General features: G+C 41.8%; 1 protein-coding gene and 1 long non-coding RNA gene across 3 annotated transcripts in view; one reads left to right on the top strand and one right to left on the bottom strand.

The window, feature by feature from the left end:
- LOC117364687 overlaps positions 1 to 23,376 on the bottom strand; it is a 238,090-nt gene that overhangs the window by 124,933 nt on the left and 89,781 nt on the right. The gene's annotated exons all lie outside the window — the stretch shown is intronic.
- Positions 1 to 23,376, top strand: part of LOC117364683 (cytochrome P450 2C23-like) — a 64,979-nt gene that overhangs the window by 6,898 nt on the left and 34,705 nt on the right. The window contains exons 2-5 of the mRNA XM_033954156.1: positions 2,005 to 2,167; positions 7,957 to 8,106; positions 15,016 to 15,176; positions 15,327 to 15,503. Coding sequence (XP_033810047.1) covers positions 2,005 to 2,167; positions 7,957 to 8,106; positions 15,016 to 15,176; positions 15,327 to 15,503 — 651 coding nt within the window. The remainder of the gene's footprint in view (positions 1 to 2,004; positions 2,168 to 7,956; positions 8,107 to 15,015; positions 15,177 to 15,326; positions 15,504 to 23,376) is intronic.

Raw genomic sequence — 23,376 nt, 5'->3', positions numbered from 1 at the left:
GAAGGCGGGCATACGTACTCTGGATGATATAATATCTGATGGAAAGCTGCTTGACTTTTCACGACTGCAACAAACATTTGGTATTGCTAAATCTCAAAGTTATAAGTGGTTGCAGTTGAAGCAAGCCATTCAGAAGGGGTTCCCTGATTGGCAAAAACTTAAAAATCAGTATAGTTTGCCGGTCCTAAGCTTCCAGACGAATTTCCTGGGACACCAGGCCGTTCAGTGGTGCAAATTAATATCTGAATTTTTGAATAAGAAACCAAAGACTGGTTTTTGTGATATTTGGCGCAATGAGATAAAGCATCAGATTACTGCATCTCAATGGCCACGAATCTGGACTTGGAGGATGAGATGTACAGTGTCTGCATCTATAAGACAAACATGGTTTTTCTTGTTACATAGAGCATTTTGGACCCCTGTTCGATTACAGAAATTAGATAGTTCCAAGTCTAATAGATGCTGGCACTGTCATCTCGAAGTTGGGATGTTGGATCATCTATTGTACTATTGTTCCTTGATACTTAAATTTTGGAGATCCATCTGGGATCAAGTGAACAAAATATTGGAAAATCCAGTGGCAATGACGTACGATACCATCCTATTTGGTACGCTAATGATGGCTAAAAGCCAAATATCTGCTCAGAATAAAAAACTTCTCTTTATAATGACAGGGGTTGCCATACAACTTATTTTGAGGAACTGGAAAAACTGGGATCGGTTAAATTATACTTTTTGGTGGGAATCTCTATGGCACACTTAAAATGGAACGTATGATGGCCATACAACAGGGACATTATAAGAAGTTTATGGATATTTGGGAGCCATTGACAAAATTCTATAAAGAGTGATTGTTGATTTTGCCCTTTGATAATACACGTCCAGGGTTGGAAGATATTTTTTAATTTTGAGTGCAATTTTTGGATATGTAGATGGGGGGGGGGGGTGATATATGTATTTGTCATAGAATATAATTTTGATTGAATTTAAGTGCTGTTATAGTGTAAAATGACTGTATAATATGTTGCGCTTATTTTTGGCTTTAAACTGAAAAGAAAAGGAAAAAAAAGATTACATTGGTTACCAGTTGAAGCAAGAGCAATATTTAAATTTGGATGTATATGTTATAAGGTGTCACATGGCCTTGCACCTAGTTATCTCCTGAATCATTTCACATTTGTGAATTTGAGATGCTCATTGCATATACCTGCTTTATTTGTTTCTCCACCTGTAAAAGGTTGTTTAAATAAAATATACTTTCAAAGATTATTGTCGTTCCAAGCTGTGAAATGGGATAAAGATTTGTGCTGCTTGATAACTGATTCAGTTCATTATCAACATTTTAGTACATTGTTAAAAACTCATTTGAAAAATTTTTGAAAGTTTGACATTTTGTACTTCTCCGAGTCTGTTCAGTTTTCTTTCATTAACAATCACTGAGAACTGTGAGGTCAAAAGGAAGGTTTCTGGCAGCATGTAAGAACCACTGCTGGTGGCCCATGGCTACTGGGAGTGCAAGCCTGAGACCAAATTCCACCCAGGCCTATCCCGTGGCTACATCCCTGGTACATACACAAACATGTGATTTTACAAAATTATCTCCTTACTGACTTAAACAGCCAAATTTTGTTCATTTTCAGAGCTTTATCTTCACGAGCATGTCACCTCTCATCCACTGTGGACAGCTTAAGTGGTTTTGAATATCAATCCAATAATATGTATAACTTTTTGTTAAAAATCAGTTCCTATTTTTTGTATTACTTTATATTGTTGTAACATGTTGCTAACTCATTAGGTAATAAGTATAACTCTATATAATGTGCTTTACCCTATACAGTACTTCTATGTAGTATTATGCCACTTGTAACCCACCTAGAATTCTGATTTGTGAGGATTTGGTGGGATATGAGACGGAACATAACATAGTTTGATAAAATCAAAAATTGATTGTTAACCATTAGATTCTGATTTAGATAACCAAGGATCCACAATTTCTGCTCCTAGCTAAGCGAGAAGTATGGATCAGTATTCACCATCCACTTAGGCTCAGAGCCAGTTGTGGTGCTGTGTGGCTATGAAGTCCTAAAGGAGGCACTGAACGAACAAGGCGAGGATTTTGCTGCCAGAGGAAGCCTACCTCTGTTGAAGAGAATCATGGGAGATCATGGTAAGGAGGTTCCACAGCATAGAGCAGTGTTTTTCCATACCATACGTGGTACGCGTACCCTTAGGGAGCTGCTTGTTGGGGGTACGCAGCATTGCACGGGTCTCCCGTCACACTTCTTCCTTAATTGTCACCACTACTGAGGTTCCCATGCCCTCCTTATTGCCTGCCCACCTGCCTCCCTCCACTAAAGCCACTGCTGGATATCCCATGCCCTCCTTCCTTCCCACCTCCGCCCCTCCACCAAAGCTGACCCAGAAGGTTTCCCTCTTATTTCAGAGGGAAGCCTTCTGGGTCAGCAGGGGATCCCAGTTACCTCCTTCCAAGTGGGCTGTTCCTTCCTGCCTTCAGTAGCACTTGTTGCTGGGACACGTCAGCGGCTCTTTTACGTTGCACTTGGCTGACCCAGAAGCCTTCTCTCTGACATCAGAGCTGATGTCAGAGGGAAGGCTTGTGGGTCAACCATGTGCAGCATATAAAAGCCGCTGCTCATGTGTCCCTGCACCAAGTGCCACTGAAGAAAGGAGCAGCCTTGCTGGACCACCCTGAAGGAAGCTAGTGCAGCCCTGGAGTGAGCAAGTAAGGGAGAGAGGGGACTTGAACCGTGACAAACGGAGAAAGGATTGGTGGGGAGAGGGTGTTATGACATGGGAGGGGCACAATTTTGGGACAAGGCTGGAAGGCAAGGAGGGGGGCATAAACTCGGGACACAGAAGGAAGGGAGGGGGCATGAATATGGGGCACAGAAGGGAGGGAGGAAGGGGGCACTAACTTGTGACATAGGAGAAAGGGAGGGAATAGAAAAGGAGAATTGTTGGGCATGAGTGTGTCAGTGAGAGGGAAAGAGATGGTGTATATGAGGAAATGAAGAAAGAGGAAATTGGGTAGAGGAGAGAGAGAGAGAGAGAGGAGTGAGATAGAGATACACCAGGAAGAGAAGGATAAGAGGGAAAGAGAGAGAGAGGAGTGAGATAGAGATACATCAGGAAGAGAAGGATAAGAGGGAAAGAGAGAGAGAGAGGAGTGAGATAGAGATACATCAGGAAGAGAAGGATAAGAGGGAAAGAGAGAGAGAAGTGAGATAGAGATGCATCAGGAAGAGAAGGATAAGAGGGAAAGAGAGAGAAAAGTGAGATAGAGATGCATCAGGAAGAGAAGGATAAGAGGGAAAGAGAGAGAGGAGGGAAGCGAAAGGAAAGATGTCATACTGGGCTGGGGTAGAGGGAGAGTGGAAAGATGCTGGCTATGGGTGCAGGAACAAAAGAAGAGAGGGGATAAGCTGAAAATTGAGACAAACAGTAACAGAGAAGAGAAGGGGCAAGCAGGAACTATAAGGATAGGGATACAGAGAGAAAATGCTTAAAGGGGCAGATAGGAACACAGAGGGAGCAATGCTGAAAGGGGGGTAGATTGGTTTACAGAGGGAGGCAATGCTGAAAGAGGCTAGATTGGATAATACTAAAATGGAGGGTTAATGGAGATACAGATGGGGTAATGCTGAGAAGGGTAAGAGACGATAGGGACACAGAGAGGGAGCAATGCTGAAAGGGGTAGTGCTGAAAAAGGGGGGGGGGTGAAATAGAGAGACACAGAAGCAATGCTGAAAAAAAGGGGAGAAAGATAAGGACCTTGAAAGGGCAGATTGTAAACATGGGGGAAGATAAGGACAGGGACACAATGAACATTCTGGAAAAGGGGTGTAATGGTGACTCTGATGGACACAGAAAGGAAATGCTGGATCAAGGAGAGATGGGGGTTCACTCTGGATGGAAAGTGGAGAAAGAGGTACAAGCCATATGGAAAGGGCACAGAAAAAGACAAACATTGGAAAGAATGAGAGTGAAGAGAAGATGAGGAAAGCAGAAACCAAGGTAGATAAAAGTTTGTTTTATGAGGTTTTTTCTTTTCTTTTTTTTTTTTGGGGGGGGGGTGGCTTGAGAATAAAGTAGTATTATAGCTGTGTAAATAAATGTTTATAATTTGAAAATGGAAATAAGGTGATCTTTTTATTAGACTAATTTTAATACATTTTTGACTAGCTTTAAGAGAGCAAAAACCCCTTCTTCAGGTCAGGAAATGATACTGTAATACCAGTATACGGTACTGACCTGAGACAGGAGATTTTGGTCTCTGAAAACTAATAGAAAAATTTATTAGTCCAATAACGTGGTATTTTATTTTCCATTTTTGTTTTTTTTCTATGTGGTGATTGGTATTTGTAGTCTTTTCAAATTTACATCTGCTATCTTTATATTTTGCACTAGTCTTTAAGCCCGTTATATTAACGGGTTCTAGAATATGTCTGTCTGTCTTTCTTTCTTTCTGTCTCTCTCCCTGCCCCCTATGAAAATGCACAAATAATATCGTAATGCCTGGCATTGCCAGAGAGACTTCATACACAGACAATAATGTAAATTAGTTTTGTGTCATTACATTTCTCTTTTAAGTGATTGTCCTTGTAGCAAAAAGAAATAAATCAAAAGAGAAAGGAGATCAATACAAAAAAATCCCTATACTCTGCATTCTTCCACTTCTGTTAAGGTTCCTAAAGTATTTATAGCATACTATATTTCATAAAAGGCAAGTGAAATAATGTCTTAAGGACATTAAGCTCCACTACAGTTTCCAGTGAACACTGCACGAAAGCTTAGCTTGCAGTTTGACTCCAGCTGCAGCAACTGTTTCATTTCCGATTCGTCTATGAAACGCTTGCAGTTATATAAAAATTGCACTTAGCGCTGCTTATATAGGGACATATTCGTTAAAGGATAAACATAATCCATCCATTAGGGAACTGCTTCACTCCCCCCTTAAAGAGCGCAAAGAAAGTTGAAGCACACACGTGCCATGGAATGGGAGAGGAGGGAAAAGGAAAATCAACTAATACCGAGGAGTATTGATGAAATACAGAGCGAGCCTGGTCCACTCACAAATCAAGAGGCGCCATAAATCAGAAGAGCTGGCTTTATTGGGTATATTTGTGAAGCATTCTGATTGCCTCCCAGCTTCCCCATCCCTCTTCAAATAGTGTTGGAACTATTAGTCACAAAAGGCCAGGTAGCAGTGCATCCAGCATACCCAGTTTAGGAGGAGACTGATGGTTGAGGCTCGGGAAGGCGACAGCAGGACTCCGCGTTCGCTCCCTCTGCCGCCTGGAAAAGCGCTTGCTGGTTTTCTCTTGTAGCAATTCTAAAAGAGACTTTTATTAGGGCAGCCAAGGACATGCTGATCAGCTCGGAGACGCTGGGGTCCGATGCCTTGCGCGCTTTCACCGCTCCTGCCGGCTTCTTAGCCCTTTTCGGCATCTGCCCTCCGCCGACAGCCCTCCTCCCGGCAGCCGCCACTCCGTGCGTCCTGAAGTCCTGGTGACGTAGTAAGCACGCATGCGCACTCTTGCCGGCACAGCGTGACAGAACAGGGATCAGGGAAGCACGTGGTGAGAGTGTGTATGCGCGCTTAGCGTTTTATTATTATAGATAGTACTAGGTGACATGCATCACTGTATATGTGGTGCTGTATTCTATGCAGAATCTGGCTTCTTAGGATGCAGTTTCATTGTTGTCTACATATTCTATTTTTAGTTTGCGATTACTTATTTTATACTGGGTGAGAGTGTATCTGAGTTCTGTGTGTGCAAAAAAAAGGCATGCTTTTCTGTTGGCATCGACTATGCAGAATTGATCTGTACTAATCTGGCTTGTTTAGCTTTACAATGGATGTATTGATGTTTTAGGGCTCACTGCAAAGGTTAGGCTGCTGCCTTTTCCTAGGTGTGACTCATGGAGAGGAGGAAAGATTCAAGAGGCCAGCCGGGATCCGGGAGGGACTTACTGCACAGACAGTGTAGGTGCAACAGTGTTCTGCTGCCTAAGTTAGCCTGAAGTTGGGACAAAATAAAATAAAGCTCTCTGTCCTAAGATTAGGGGATGATTAACAAGACTAAGAATGCCACAATGGCCCTGTATCATTCCATGGTGCGATCTCATTTGGAGTATTGCGTTCAATTCTGGTCTCTTTATCTCAAGAAAGATATAGTGGCACTTGAAAAGGTTCAAAGAAGAGCGACCAAGATGGTAAAGGGGATGGAACTCCTCTCGTATGAGGAAAGACTAAAACGGTTAGGGCTCTTCAGCTTGGAAAAGAGACGGCTGAGGGGAGATATGATTGAAGTCGACAAAATCCAAGTGTGAGAGAGAAACGGCTGGTGAGCTTTGTGGGTTTTTTTTGTTTGTTTGTTTTTTACTTTGGTGGGAAAGTGGGTTTTTCTGTAAAGGAAATTTCAAACACACAAAGCACGCTCTCTAGCCAGCAGTAAGACACGCTGGTGAACCAGGACTTTGCAGAGCACGCACACATGAGCATGTTTGGGAAAGATTTTGTTACTGTTGTTGAACTGTTTTGGTGCTGTTCAAGAGAGACTTTCAAGTCAACCCAAGACTTTTCATTAAGGAACTTATCTTAGATAGATTGTGAGCCCACCGGGACAGAGAGGGAAAAATGCTTGAGTACCTGATTGTAAAAACCGCTTAGATAACCTTGATAGGCGGTATATAAAATCCTAATAAACTTGAAACTTGAAACTTGTTTGTTTGGGTTTTTTTTTTTGTTTTTTTTTTTGGGGGGGGGGTTAATCCTGCTTTGCATTTGCTATGCACAAAAGCTGAGCAAAGCATGGCAACAATCCTTTGGGTCTTTGGGAAGCCCACAGATACTGCTTTGTTTTACTTGCTCTGTTAAAGGACCATTACTGAGAACCAGTGTGAGGAGCATTCTGACATTAAGAACTGTGTTTGATAATCGAACTTTATTTTTCTTTTTTAAATATATTTTTTCTTGAGAATGGCAAACGGCCCAGACAAATAAGTACACTCAACAAAATGGCAATACAGGAAGAACAAGAATAACAATAGAAGAGGGAACAAATATAATCCTTCCCAAAAAGAAAGAGTCCATGTGGATGCAGGTCAGAGTCTAGCAAAAGGAGAAACAGCAAAACATCCCTGACCCACAACACTCATGACTTAACATAAAGCCATAATATTTTTTAAACTGTAGAAACCCACCAACCCGCAGACAAACAAGCAGTAGCCCACACACCCTACTCCACACAACACACATACTTTGTTGGCTACTTGAAAAGCCTCCTATCTTTGTTTCTGGAATAAAACCATAAAGTGTGGTCCTAATTAAGCTCCAGAAACATTGTTGGTGCATGGGTGTTTTGAAACTTTGAACTTCCTAGTCTCCTGAAACCTGGGTGCGTCCCCTAGAGGTGCATAGCAAAACCTGTCATGTGTCACCCAGATGTGCCCTTGCCTAAGGATGACTGTGACACATTGAATATCTAGGGTTTTTTGGGCCAGTGTTAACTGTTTAAGTGAATCTTTAGCACTTGCCAGTTAACAGTGGGCAAAGATAGGCTTGTTATTTATGCAGTCTGATTTTGCCCGCTAAACTTAGCCGCTCAGCACTGAATATTGCGGGTTATTGTGTGATATATCCAGTTAACTTTTCAGCACTGACTATGAATATTCAGCAGAGATAACCTGTTATCTCGGGATGAATATTTGAGGCGGGTGCTGAAACACTATTTAACAGGGCAATGGCCATTTTTGGATGGTTAAATAGCTTTGAATATTGGGGAGGTGTAAGTTTATAAGTCTGCTTTGTGATAGGGTACATATACTCCTTCATAACATCAGTCATTCTTTATCCCAATCAGTGCTTGTTTTCTGTACAGTTTTTATCATCCACTTCAAAATAATTTAATAATGCTCATTCACTGTTCCCAGGTGTCATCAACAGCAATGGGGAATGCTGGAAGCAACTCCGACGGTTCTCAATTGTGACCCTGAGGAATTTTGGGCTGGGAAAGAGGAGCATCGAAGAGCGGATCCAAGAAGAGGCCCAGTTTCTGGTTGAGGAACTCAGGAGAACCAAAAGTTTGTGCTACATGATTCAACATAGAATGAGAGGGCATCTCTTTTTATTTATTTATTTAATTTTACTCTCTATATTGGTAGCAAATAATTCTAACCTGGAAAAAGCTGCCTATAGCCTGACCTGATGGACAGAAGATGTGCCTTTATTTTAATATTTACGTCCTACCATGGAATTAGTTTTGGACAGTGTGACATCTTTCATTGTGGGAATATAATTCCTGGTTGTACATTGCATAGACACCATATAGTAGATATATTGTGGTACATCATGAATTGTAATAATAATAATTATCAAAAGCAGGACCAGAGTTAAACAGGCTGGAGCTCTAGGCAAAAACTTGAGAGGGGGCTCCAAAGCACATCAGCAGCCTAGGACATTTGCCCTGTTCGCACACCCCTAAAGTTGGTCCAGATTTAAATATGTTACACATTGCTTTTCAGAATCACAAAGCATGCAGAAACATGTCTGATTGGCCTAAAACCACCTACTTTCTGGTCTAAATATAGGATATAGCTATCAGTGAAAAGTAAGGTTTAACTGTTCTCCCTTCTTGGGTCCAGCATCCCTCCTCCTCTCGTCCCCTCTCCTAGTTGTCTCTCTCTCTCTCTCTATCCTTCCACCCTGCCCCCTTCCCAGTGATTCTAGCACATTTCCATATCTTCCTCCTACAATCCAGGTCAAGCATCTCTCTCTCTTCTCTCATGTCCAGCATATTGTGATAGGGAAGCACCTGTCACGAGGAGAAACCCTGCTCTAAAACCCACTTCCCCTAAAGCGAAGCCAGTTCAGCAGCCAGAGAATAGGGTTTTAGGAAGAGTAAAACAAGCAGGGTTAAAGCAGGAGAACTATCCACCAGGAAACCTAGTAGGGAGGGCTCCTAAACCACAGTCTAACTGCCATTATTCCTTTCCCAAGAGCAAAGAAGTTTCCCTGCAAAACCAAGCTATAAAACAGAGAATCAACCCAGAAGGGGATGGGGCTACTCCTGGGAAAATGCAAGCACGTAAGCCTGCAGACGTGAAGCAGAAGGAAAATAAATTAAACCCAGCTGAGGCTGGGAGATTCGAGCCCAGCCCAAAGTTCCAGGCTGGACATTCCCTCCACAGACACAGAAAGGCAGCTCTTTGCCAACCAGAGAAGGACAAACAAAAATTCCCCAAGCAGTTAAGTACTGGGACCTTGCAAAGGGATTTGAAAGGGAAAGGCAAAGTTATACTACAGAGGGGGAAGGGGAAGCTTGGCCAGCCAGCTCTTCTATCTACCCTGAAGGGGGAGGGGAATGGGAAAATGTAAATGCAGAAACTATGGAATAGCTGAGTGTGATTGTGATACCAGTAGTATGGGCTGGGAGAGCCATTCCAATATCCCAAAAGAATATAATTTGCCAGAAGAAGGCGTGGAGTTGTAATATAACTGCTCACCAGCTCTGCTCTTTGCAAACATTTCTCCAGCCAGAATATTAAATAAGCTAGGAATGTGTATGTGCTGGGGGAGGGCTACAGAGTGCTGACAAGAAACAGAGACCAAGCATAAGTGTTAAGGCAGGGGTGCTCAAAAGGTCAATCACGATTGACCAATAGATTGCAAAGGCAACGCGAGTCAATCATAGAGCCCATCCTAGGCTCTGTGATAGACTCACGTTGCCTTCACAATCTACCTGCTTCCCGACACCCTAAAGAAGATGCTGAAGTGCCGGGCCTACCAACCTTCCCTACCCGATGTCAATTCTGATGTTGGAGAGGACGTTCGGGGCCTGCCATTCGCTGCCTGGCTCGCCCGGAACTTCCTCTCCAACGTTAGAATTGATGTCAGGTGGGGAAGGCTTGCTCGGCACTTCTGCATCCTCTTTACGGCGTCGGGAAGCAGGGAGAGCTCAGAACGCAGCGTCGGCCTGTTCCCCGATGGTAGCGGTGGTGGCCTGTTCCCCGATGGCTGCGGCGGCAGTGGCTTGGGGGAGGGCAGGGAGAAAGAAAGGAGGGGACAAAGAAAGAAAGGAGGCTGGGAGAGAGAAAGGGATACAGAAAGAAAGGGGGCAGGGAGACAGAAGAAAGGGGGCAGGGAGACAGAAGAAAAGGGGGCAGGGAGACAGAAGAAAAGGGGGCAGGGAGACAGAAGAAAAGGGGGCAGGGAGACAGAAGAAAAGGGGGCAGGGAGACAGAGAGAAAGACAGACATACAGAAAGAAAGAAAGGGGGCAGGGAGACAAAGGGGGCAGGGAGAGAGAAAGATGGACAGAAAGAAAGAAGGGGGCAGGGAGAAAGAAAGGAGTGGAACAGAGAGAGGAAGAAAAAGTTAGGGGAGAGAATGAGGTCTGGAGGAGAGGAAGCATACAGGAGCCTGAAAAAAGGGAAGAAATATTGGATGTACAGTCAGAAGAATAAAGTGCAACCAGACTCATAAAATCACCAGACAACAAAATTAGGAAAAATGATTTTATTTTCAATTTAGTGATCAAAATGTGTCCGTTTTGAGAATTTATATCTGCTGTCTATATTTTGCACTATGGCCCCCTTTTACTAAACCGCAATAGCGGTTTTTAGCGCAGGGAACCTATAAGCATCGACAGCAGTGCAGGGCATTCGGCACAGCTCCCTACACTAAAAAACATTATCGCGGTTTAGTAAAAAGTAAAAAGGAAGGGCGTATATTTGTCTATTTTTGTATAGTTGTTACTGAGATGACATTGCATAAAGTCATCTGCCTTGACCTCTTTGAAAACCCCCGGAATAGAAATGATAATTAACATTTTCTCTGCGTAGTGTGCTTTTTAAAATTTTATTGTTGGTAGATCATTTTGACTTGGTCATTTTAAAAGTAGCTCGCAAGCCCAAAAAGTGTGGGCACCCCTGTGCTAGGGGAATTAGCCCTTTCCTGAACAAACTTCTAAACTGCCGTGAAGTAGAAAGGGGTGCTTGGAAACTTGGGTGGGACATAAAACAACTGTATGCACAGGAAGGGTTGTTTGTTTCCACCCCCACTGCTTGGGCAGGATGGGAGAAGTCCCAAGAGAGAAAAGCAGTGAAAGCTGAGAAGCCAAAACTCAATGAAAACTGTTTTTGTTTATTGTTTGGACTGGCTATGAAATACCAGGCATTGCCTTAAGAGAGAGGAGTAAGCTAGCAGAGCGCTACTAAAGAGGGAACCCAGCTACCTGCAGGTAGGGGTTCCCCACAGAGACTTTAATAGTATTTTGGCCTGGGTTATTGGGGACAAAGGAAGCCTGATGGCAATGAACTTTGAAATGAAGTACAATAAAGGATGCTTTACCCAGGTGGCAGTGAAGACTGAACTGCATTGAACTTATCACTGGATTTAAGTCTGATATTTTTGGTTTTGTTTTCTTGTGAACAAATAAAGTGTAAACCTTATTTTGAACTGAATCCAGAAAAATTTCAGTGTTTTTCTTTTCACCAACCAAATCAAAGGCGCCCAAAATCTTGCCTGCGGTCCGAGCTGGGTCTTTCGCTTGCCGAGGGTCTAGCCCGGCCACAATATCTTCATCGCCCACTCCCCAACCTAGGTCTAGCATATCTCCATCTTTCTCCCTACCCCCAATCTAGCATAGTTCCTTCCCTCTCTCTTCCTTCATCCCACTCCCAGGACCAGCAAAGCTTCCTCCTTTTACCTCTTCCTTTCCTTGTCTTCCTCTATCCTCCCAGATTCATCATAACTCCCTCTCCTTATTCAGATCTATCACAATTCCAGCTTTCTCTCCCTCCTTTTCTCCTGTAGGTCCAGTATCTCTCTCTAATCTCTTCCCTGGGTCCTGCAAACTTACATGGATTGCCTACAGGAGCAGTAATTAAGGCAGGCTGTAGGTGTTTGGCCCATTCCTCTACCATGTCCGGTGTCCTGTGATGTAATTTCCTCTTTCAACAAAGATGGGACATGGTAAAGAAATAGGCCAATGCTAGTCAGTAGCAGACTGCCTTAATCACTGCCTGTGATTCATGAAAATTTGGACAACCTGGGGAGAGAGAAACACTGGACCCATGGGTGGGTGGGGGGGAGGTGGGGGGAGAGATGAAAATTCTAATCTCAGAGGCTTAGTGGTATAGAGAAAGGAGAGAGAGAGAGAGAGAGAGAGAGATGTTGGCCAGAACCTGGATGGGGAGAGAGGTCAGGGACAAAAATTCAGCTTTTGTAGTGCTGATTTGAGGTGTCTGCCAACAGCTGGTCTTGTACACTGTAAAACCATCCAGGCCAGCTCAGAACTGTCAAGTTAGCACCTCTATTGAATTCCCAACCCTCCCAAAATCCTTACTGTCCATGATCCTCTCCAATGCTAATTCTATTCCTATGATGATCAGAACATTTACCTCGCCAGACTGTGGTAAGATGCTCTTCCCTGGTTTAGTATAACCTAGTGTGTTTTGTAAAACTTGTTTTTATTGAAAGTAAACAGTACATTTGTTGTGGGATTATCACATGATTTCTAACAATTCTAGGTCTTTCCTTATAGCTGATTTTAGCTCAATTCTGCTTCAATATTTTCTTTAATATCACTACAAAATCCTATTTAACTCTATACACCCTATATCCTTCCTCCATCCAAAATCTGCCCTCTTTCTCTCCATCTCCCTGTTCCATTCCCCATTTCCATCCCTCCTTCCATATTATAGTTTCTTTCATAAGAGCATAATAATAGGCATACTGGGTCAGACCAATGGTCCATCTAACCTAGTATCCTGTTCGCACAGTAGCCAATCCAGGTCATATGTACCTGGCAGAAACCCCAACAGAAGCAAAATTCTATGCTACCAATCCTAGTGCAAGCAGCAGCTTCCCTCATATAACATAAGAGCATAAGCAATGCTTCTGCTGGGTCAGACCTGAGGTCCATCATGCCCAGCAGTCCGCTCACGCGGCGGCCCAACAGGTCCAGGACCTGTGCAGTAATCCTCCATTTATACCCTTCTATCCCTTTTCCAGCAGGAAATTGTCCAATCCTTTCTTAAACCCCAGTACTGTACTCTGCCCTATTACGCCCTCTTCAAGCGCATTCCAGGTGTCTACCACTCGTTGGGTAAAGAAGAACTTCCTAGCATTTGTTTTGAATCTGTCCCCTTTCAACTTTTCCGAGTGCCCTCTTGTTCTTTTATTTTTCGAAAGATTGAAGAATCTGTCCCTCTCTACTCTCTCTATGCCCTTCATGATCTTATAAGTCGCTATCATATCCCCTCTAAGTCTCCTCTTCTCCAGGGAAGAGAGACCCAGTTTCTCCAATCTCTCAGCGTATGAGAGGTTTTCCATCCCTTTTATCAGACGTGTCGCTCTCCTCTGAACCCTCTCGAGTAACGCCATATCCTTCTTAAGGTACGGCGACCAATATTGGACGCAGTATTCCAGATGTGGGTGCACCATCGCCCGATACAACGGCAGGATAACTTCTTTCGTCCTGGTTGTAATACCCTTCTTGATTATATCTAGCATTCTATTTGCTTTCTTAGTGGCCGCTGCGCACTGTGCCATCGGCTTCATTGTCATGTCCACCATTACCCCCAAGTCCCTTTCTTGGGTACTCTCATTCAATAACATCCCTCCCATCGTATAGTTGTACCTCGGGTTTCTGCTTCCCACATGCAATACTTTACATTTCTTAACATTGAACTTCATCTGCCATCTCGCCGCCCATTCCCCTAGTTTGTTCAAGTCCCTTTGCAATTCTTCACATTCCTCTTTAGTCCCAGCTTCACTAAATAGTTTTGTATTGTCTCAATAACAGACAACAAACTTTTCCTCCAGGAACTTATCCAAATCTTTTTAACCCAGCTTTGCTAACCACTGTTACCACATCCTCTAGCAACAGGTTCCCAAGCTTAACTATTTCCTCCTATTTGTTTTAAAGGTATTTCCATGTAACTTCATCAAGTATCCCCTAGTCTTTGTAATTTTTGATGAAGTAAACAATTGACCATTTGTACCCATTCCATACCACTCAGAATTCTGTAGACTTCAATCATATTTCCCCTCAGCCATCTGTTCTACAAACTGAAGAGCCTTAACCTCTTTAGACTTTCCTCATACGAAAGGATCATCGCCTTTATCATTTTGGTCACTTTATTTCTACCCAGTCTTCAGAACTCCCATACTACCCATACTAGGTCATCTTTCTCTATCCATTGTTTTCCTTCCTATTCCTTCAGAAATTCTCTATTTAAATCCAAAGAATATTCATTCTTATACTCCAGAAAGGCTCACCCATCAAATCTTCCTCACCCATGATTTCAATCCTGATATTCTTTGTTCCTTTTATGTAATTTCTAGTATAGCCTGCTCCAAGCTTATTCTATCCCTTCCTGAGCTGATATAGCTCCTGCCTCTGATTGGAAGCCTAAATTTGCTAAACATTCTATTGATAGAATCTAGAACTTCAGGTATTTTTCCTCCTATTAAGTCTTTTCTCACTACTAGAGAAAGATAATAATAATCATAACAGTTTATATACTGCAGGACCGTGAAGTTCTATGCGGTTTACAATGATTAAAAGATGCTACAGATTGAGTAGAATTAACAAAATTAAGAGCTATTGATAAACAGCTCTAGAGATCAGATATTGTGGGCTAAGATTGTACAGGTTAGTTACCTACATACTTCAGGAACAGATATGTTTTAGGTTTTTCCTAAATTCCCCATATGTAGTAGGCATAAGCAGTTGTTCCAAGTCTTTACCCCATAATGCTGCCTTATGTGCCAGAAGATGATGTTATTTAAATTTACATCCTCTAACTGGTGGGAAAATAAAATTCAAGTGTGAGCTTTTCTTATGTCTGTCGGTTGTGAAAGAGAAAAGGTCAGTTATATATTTAGGGGCTAATAATTGAAATAGATCATTGAAATAGACTTTTTCAGATGTTTCAAAATAATAATTAAAATGCCAATAATATCTTTCTTTTCTCATTATACCAGAGCAACCCTTTGACCCTATCACCTTCTTTAGCCGCTCAGCCGCCAACGTCATCTGCTCTGTGGTCTTTGGGAGCCGATTTGATTATGATGATACAAACTTCCTCTTCTTGATCATTATGCTACATGGCATATTTCATATTTTTAGCACAGTCTGGATGCAGGTAAGAAATTCATTTTTAATCTGCTTTCCAATAAAGATATGCTATAGAGTCAACCTTATGCAATAATGGCTATTTTAAGTCTATAGGAATCTCTCTGTGATGAGCCTGCATCTGTACCCACATTAAAAGAAAGGTGTTCTCTTCTTTTAGCTCTACAATTTATTTCCTAATGTGATGGAGTACCTGCCGGGACCTCACAAGAAGATGGTTAAAGATATGGACCATTTGAAAGTTTTTATACGGGAGAGAGTAAAGATGCACCAAGACACACTGGATCCCAACTCTCCCCGGGATTTCATTGACTGTTTTCTCATCAAAATGGATCAGGTAATATATTTGGAGGGGTGGGGTAAAGGATTTAGTAGCTCTCCCTAAATACCTTGTCACAATATACAAATAGGGTTGCAGTAGTGACAAAGATGGTATCTAAATGGTTTCTACCATGAATGGTAGCACAGACGCCCTTTGGGGATGTCTAAAAATGGTTTAAAATGTAAAAAAGGGAGACAATTTTTTTTCAGATATATTGGTAAAAGGAGGAAGATGAAAAATTGAATTGCTAAACTAAAAGATGCTGGGAACCGATATGTAGAGAGTGGTGAGGAAAAAGCAAATGTGCTAAACAAATAATTCTGTTCTGTGTTCATGGAAGAAAATCCTGGAGAAGGACCAAGATTGTCTGGCAAAGTAATGCGAGAAAATGGAGTAGATACTGCACCATTCATGGAGGAGTGTGTTTATGAGCATCTTGAAAAACTGAAGATGGACAAAGCAATGGGACCGGATGGGATCCATCACTGAGGGAGCTCAGAGAGGTTCTGGTGGGTCTTATTAAAGACTTGTTCAACAAATCTCTGGAGACGGGAGTGGTTCCTGGGGATAGGAGGAGAGTGGATGTGGTCCCTATTCACAAAAGTGGTCACAGGGATGAAGCAGGAAACTACAGGCCAGTGAGCCTCACTTCGGTTGTTGGAAAAATAATGGAAGTGTTGCTGAAAGAAAGGATAGTGCACTTCCTTGAATCTAATGAGTTACAGGATCTGAGGCAACATGGCTTTACAAAAAGTAAATCGTGCCAAACAAACCTGATTGAATTTTTTGATTGGGTGATCGGAGAGCTGGATCAAGGACATATGCTTAGATTTCAGCAAAGCCTTTGATACGGTTCCTCATAGGAGGCTCTTGAACAAACTTGAAGGGCTGAAGTCAGGACCCAAAGTAGTGAACTGGGTTAGAAACTGGCTGTCAGACAGACGCCAGAGGGTGGTGGTTAATCAAAGTCGCTTGGAGGAAGGAAAGGTGAGTAGTAGAGTCCCTCAGGGTTCGGTGCTGGGGCCGATCCTGTTCAATAGGTTTGCGAGTGACATTGCTGAAGGGTTAGAAGGAAAAGTGTGCCTTTTTGCAGATGATACCAAGATTTGTAACAGAGTAGACACCGAAGAGGGAGTGGAAAATATGAAAAAGGATCTGCAAAATTTAGAGGAATGGTCTAATGCCTGGCAACTAAAATTCAATGCAAAGAAATGCAGAGTAATGAATCTGGGAATTAATAATAGGAAGGAACCATATATGCTGGGAGGTGAGAAGCTGATATGCACGGACAGGGAGAGGGACCTTGGGGTGATAGTGTCTGAAGATCTAAAGGCGAAAAAACAGTGTGACAAGGCGGTGGCTGCTGCCAGAAGGATGCTGGGCTGTATAAAGAGAGGCATAGCCAGTAGAAGGAAGAAAGTGTTGATGCCTCTGTACAGGTCATTGGGAAGGCCCCACTTGGAGTATTGTGTTCAGTTTTGGAGACCATATCTGGCGAAGGATGTAAGAAGACTTGAAGCGGTCCAGAGGAGGGCGACTAAAATGATAGGAGGCTTGCACCACAAGACGTATGAGGAGAGACTGGAAGCCCTGAATATGTATACCCTAGAGGAAAGGAGAGACATGGGAGATATGATTCAGACGTTCAGATATTTGAAGGGTATTAACGTAGAACAAAATCTTTTCCAGAGAAAGGAAAATGGTAAAACCAGAGGACATAATTTGAGGTTGAGGGGTGGTAGATTCAAAAGCAATGTTAGGAAATTCTACTTTACGGAGAGGGTGGTGGATGCCTGGAATGTGCTCCCGAGAGAGGTGGTGGAGAGGAAAATGGTGACAGAGTTCAAAGAAGCGTGGGATGAACACAGAGGATCTAGAATCAGAAAATAATAGTAAATATTGAACTAAGGCCAGTACTGGGCAGACTGCATGGTCTGTGTCTGTATATGGCTGTTTGGGGGAAGATGGGCTGGGGAGGGCTTCAATGCCTGGGAGGATGTAGATGGGCTGGAATGAGTTTTGACGGAGATTTTGTCAGTTGGAACCCAAGCACAGTATCGGGTAGAGCTTTGGGTTCTTGCCCAGAAATAGCTAAGAAGAAAATATTTAAAAAATTAAATTGAATCAGGAAGGGCAGACTGGATGGACCATTCGGGTCTTTATCTGCTATCATCTACTATGTTACTGGACATTGACTAGCTAATTTAGATTGGGTATGCTCAGTCTGGTTGTTTACATATTCCATTGCACTGTGAAGAAATGTTTGAATCAATATCAAATGTGCAAATCCTCAATGTCCTCTATATCTTTGTGGGACAGAGGATTTGCACATTGAACTGGGCATCTCCTTGAAACAGCCTAGTGAAAGTGGTTCCATGTCGGAGTCCCGTTTAAACGTTCAAGCAAGGAAAAGCTAAGTTGTTTACTAAATTATCTCATGAAAATACCTAATGTTTAAAAGGCTTACCTAGATGAAAGAGTAGAGGATAGACCAATGAGGAGGCTAGCTACGCTGGAAATTCTATACTACAACAGATTTATTCTGTACAGAAGTAGCTGCTGAGGTCTCATCCCACAGTACATAAATGAAATGAAATGAACGAGATGAGAAATATTTGTTGAAGTGAAGATAAAATACTTACTATGAAATATTGAGATATATTAGAAGATGTATTCTTAATTTCCTTCATGAGGATATTTATATTGATGAATGCACTTATAAAGAACCTCATTTAAATTGGACTTTAAAATCAAATTTGCCACTAAAATTTATATGATTCTCACATCAAGAGGCATGTCTTGTAGTAGGTAAGCCCTTGCCTGCGCCTCTCTTCCTCGCCTATGCCTCTTCTCCTCCTCCTCACCTCTCCTTCTGCAGCATTCCCCCCCTCCCCCAGCGGTAATGGGAGGCTCAGGGCCACAGCTGGAGGGCATCCACGCATGCGTGGACATCGATGTGACGATGGCACGTACATGCACGCGAGGTCATCACATTGACGCCTACGCATTTCTAGATGCCTTCTAGCCGCAGACCCGAGATTAGTATGCTGCTGCGTAAAAAGTTTGTGACACACTGATTTATCTACTAGGATTTTCTTACCATCTATTTGCAAAAAGTCACACAAGAAATGTACATAGTAGTCAATTCTATTAATGGAGACTCCCATTTAGATGTCCCAAGAATGTGCTGAAGAAGCCTATTCTATAACAGACCCTGGGTGCCCAGAATCTGTTATAGAATACAAGAGAAATCTTGCCCAGGTTAATGCCTGCTATAGCATCTCTATAGCAGGTTAATGCCTGCTATAGAGATGGTGAAAATGCAGACAGATAGATATGGCAGGGATTCACATAACTTACAGTATTCTGCAAGTTAACTGTGTAAATGAGAGAACTGCTCCTACTCCTCTCCTGTGTGCGGCCTCTTGCACATACCCACTATGTCCAAGTGCTTGTTAATTTCCATATTCTGTACAAGAGTGGTTCCCAACCTGTCCTGGAGGACCACCAGCCAGTCAGGTTTTTGGGATAGCCCTAATGGATATGCATGAGAGAAATTTGCATATAATGGAGGTGACAGGCATGTAAATTTGCCCCATGCATATTCATTAGGGCTATCCTGAAAACGTGATTGGTTGGTAGTCCACCAGGACAGGGTAGGGAACCACTGCTGTACAGAGTACAATTCTATAAAGGGACACCTGTATTTGGAACTTAGAAAGCATCTATTTAAAGCCTACTTTTCTTTATGGAATACTAGCATAATTGGGTGCAGTATATACATAAGTTTGGAGGCAACTCGATAAAGTGCACGCCAAGGGCAAAATTCTGTACCAGCCTCTTAGTGCCAGGATTCCATTAAAGAGGCAATGGAAATGTCAAAATCAGCTGACGGTCATGTGTCCTTTACTGAAACTAAAATATCTAAAAAGTATCAGATAAAGTCCCGACTAGGATCCAAGTTTCGGTGTTCCTCAGGGGACAATAATGAATGGGTTCCCGCGTCCAACTCCTGCCTACTTCCACTCCACAAGGCAAATGTGCTCACGCCCCTTGGCATGCAGGTAGGTAAGGCCAAAATTTGGATCCTAGTCAGGACTTTATCTGATACCTTTTAGATATTTTAGTTTCAATAAAGGACACGTGACCATCAGTTGATTTTGACATCTCCGTTGCCTCTTTTTGTGTGTTCGACTGTAATTCGAGGCTTGGTTCTTTCTTTCCTTTTTTTTCCCCAAGATTCCATTAAAGGCCATAGCATAATATGGTATTTACTCATGCCTTATTATGCCATATCAATAGCAGTCATACATGTGCATGCCTAAATGTAGCATTTTAGCAGACTTAATATTTTTGTTTCCCACACTGACTCTATATTTCATTTTTGTTTATTAAAATGTACATTATGTAATACAATATCTCATAATAATGTCCTTATTCAGAACACTGTGGGTCATCTTCTTACAGTAGCAAAACCGAGAACGTTACCCCCAGTTTTGCATGATTTGTAATGGCAACCTGTTGTCAAATGCATAGAATTTAAATTGCCGTGCTTGACGTTCAAGGCCTGGCATTTAGGACAACCAGAATATTTGTTGAAGAAACTGTCTAAATACATTCCTTTAAAAGAACAGTTCAAATTACTGGACCCTAAAGAGATCAAACATTTCTTAGCTAAGAGCAGAATCTTTTCTTATGCAGGACCTTCACTTTGGAACTCTTCATTAGACAGTTTTCATAGTTACCTTTCCTATTCCGCTTCTCTCAATTAAGAGAGTGGATGGGGGGATATTTTGTTGGGTTATTTTTGATTGTACTGTTGAAAGGGTGGGGTGGGATATTTTTCTTTGTATTATTATTGATGGAATTTAAGTGCTTATGTTGATTATTAATGTTTGTAAAATTCATGGCACTTGTATTAGTTTTGAAATTAATAAAGATTTTTTAAAAAGACAATTCTGTTTTAACAATACGAGAGTGGTTTGAAAAGTACGGTAAAAAAACCCCCAAGGTTAACAAATATTTTTTAAAAATAAAAGTTTTATTTCTCAGCAGTCTCCCATCACAGCCTGTACACTTAATCCAGTGAGTGTCCAGTTTTTCTGCTCTCATTGGAAAAATAGGTTCTGCCAAATTTTTAAAAAATATTTATTTAACTTGTTTGGGTTTTTTTTTTTTACCAAAGTTTTCAAACTGCCCTTGTACTATGAATTGAATATATATTGACTGTGAATAAGGTTAGTAATTTCAATATAGTTTAGTAGTTTTTGTTTATTATTGAGTCTTTTGGATTATTGTAATATCGTGTATTTAACAATTCCCAAGAAAGACGTGGTCCGGCTCATATTGATTCATAATACAGCGGTTAGAATGATCTACGGTCTTAAAAAATATGATCATGTGACTCCATTTTATTGTGAATTGCATTGGATGTCAATGGAGGCTCATGTTTTGTTTAAGTTAGGTTGCTTTTTCTATAAGGTTATGTATGGTACCGCTCCGTTATACAGTGGTGCTTCACACAACGAACTTAATTCGTTCCAGGAGCAAGTTTGTTATGCGAAAAGTTCGTTATGTGAAACGCGTTTTCCCATAACAATACATGTTAAAAAAAATAATTCGTTCTGCAGCATAAAATATGCTAAGATGACATAAAAAAAGATAAATTTGTCAAAATGGTGAAAATGGTGGTCTTGCTGAGGCCAAATTCTTTGACGAGGTCACACTGTTTTACCCCACATTCACTCCTTCTAATTATTTCCCGTTTCATTTCAACAGAAATCACCTTCCTGCTTTTTTTAGAAGCCATGATATATAAAAAATATTGATTTATCTTAAAAGGACGACTGTATACAGTGAGAGAGGGCAGTTAAGCGCAGTGACTAACGACTGCCTGCAGTGCCTGCGCGGAAGGATGCAATACATCGGCAGCTCGGGCGACTTCGTTGTGTGAAACGAAGTTCGTTGTGTGAATCAAGACATGAAGTTCGTTGTGCGAGGCGTTCGTTATGCGAGACACCACTGTATATGGTTAATAGATTTTCTCTCGCATTGTATAAAAATAGTAAAGTCTCATGCCCTATTCACCTTTCCATCAGTACAGAGCTGTAAAAGTAAGAAATTTCTGGACCATACTTTAGCATTCTAAGCAGCTTCACATGACAGAGAATTTTGATTGTTATTGCTTAGAGCTTGTTCTTATAAATATTTCAGAACTCAACTGAAAACTTATCTCTTTTCAACATATTTAGGGCTCCTTTTATTAAGCCGCGCTAGCGAGGTTAGCACATGCGACTTTTCATCACACGCTAACCTCTGCACTGGCCAAAAACTACCGCCTGCTCAAGAGGAAGCGGTAGTGGCTAGCACGGCTAGCACGGCCGGCAGTTTAACACGCGCTATTACGCGCGTTAAACCGCAAGCGCGACTTGATAAAAGGAGCCCTTAGTCAAATAATTTTTTTTTTTTTGTCATTCTTAAATTGATTTTAGTTTATAATCTTTTGTAAACCGCCTAAAACTCATGGTTACGCAGTTAAGAAGTATGATGTTATGTTATTTGAGTTGCTTTGTGTTCTATGTCATTGCTGGGATGTTTTCATTCTATTTTTAAAAAACTGCTTAAAAACTAAGCTATTCGTCGATGCTTACTTATGATACGGTATGGCAATTATTCCTCTGAAATTGTGCTGTTTTACCTTTACTGTAGTTGATGAGTAACACTGGGACTTGTACTTCAGCCATTCTCTTACATATTTCTTAGTCTTTATGAAATCATTCCATGATACCATATAAATGGGCAAAAAATTGGCCACAGCTTTATTTATCATTATCTTGCATATTAACTTCATAACTTTCTTGAAAATACAACACAGTTCCAATGTTTACAACCATTTCTTGCGGATTCCACCCCCAACCCCCAGAGCTATCCGTTATCGAAACTAAATCTATAATCTCCCAACCCTTTGCTCTTATAACCTCTGGTGGCTTACAGTGTCATCAAGCCACCTCAATTCGTGGCGGTCCCGCCCATGAGGATATATTTAAAATTTACCAATCATATATCAAACTTCAATCCGCCATCTGATAAATACTCAAGGCCACAGCAGTGACAGAATCCTTCTTGTCACTGCTACCCCACATCAGCAGCGGCAAACTAGCCTACTAAACAACTCTGCAATAAATCCTGTATTCCGCTCAGAAAAATATTCACCCCAATATCAGATAAATGTGCCCCATCTGAGTGAAATAAACCTGGACAATCCACAAAAATCAAATGATGAATCAACACCCCTCCCTCCCCATTAAAGATATAAATTTTGAAATGTCCACATTAACTCGCCTGCGTAGCCATTCTCTAGCTACAGGCTTTTGTGTTCCCAGCATCACCAAGGAAGAATATCAGACCAAACAAGACAGGCAGCTGAAAAGGAGCAAGCAGCAGATAATAAATCTTGTTTGATTTGTTGTATTAATTCAACCCATTTTACTGTACATAAGTCGTTTCCCCCCAAATGTATCAAGATAAGCACTGGAGAAGAAAAACGACTGGCTTGATGCAGGGTAGACAACAACTGTTCGCTACAGATTCCTCGAATGGCCAACCAGCAAATCCGAATGCCATACTCCACCAGATTGTGCCTCCACCGAGATTCCTGGGCATATTTATGAGCCCAGAAGATGTGGGAATGTCCACAAAGCCAGACGCATAAATCAGGAAGCAAAGGAACAGACACTCAAGGCCATCTTCCAACCCATTGAATTAGAGCTGGGGTGCCCCAGCCACAGCTGCTGAGGTAGCTGCCCCAATTCAAAAGGAATGCGTTCCATACTCAGCAGGATCACATCCCAGAGCCTCCAATATCTTTCGTAATATTGCAGCAAATTGA

Source organism: Geotrypetes seraphini, chromosome 8 (genome assembly GCF_902459505.1).
Source record: "Geotrypetes seraphini chromosome 8, aGeoSer1.1, whole genome shotgun sequence".
Taxonomy (NCBI): Eukaryota; Metazoa; Chordata; class Amphibia; order Gymnophiona; family Dermophiidae; genus Geotrypetes; species Geotrypetes seraphini.
This window is presented reverse-complemented; position numbering and strand designations above follow the sequence as displayed.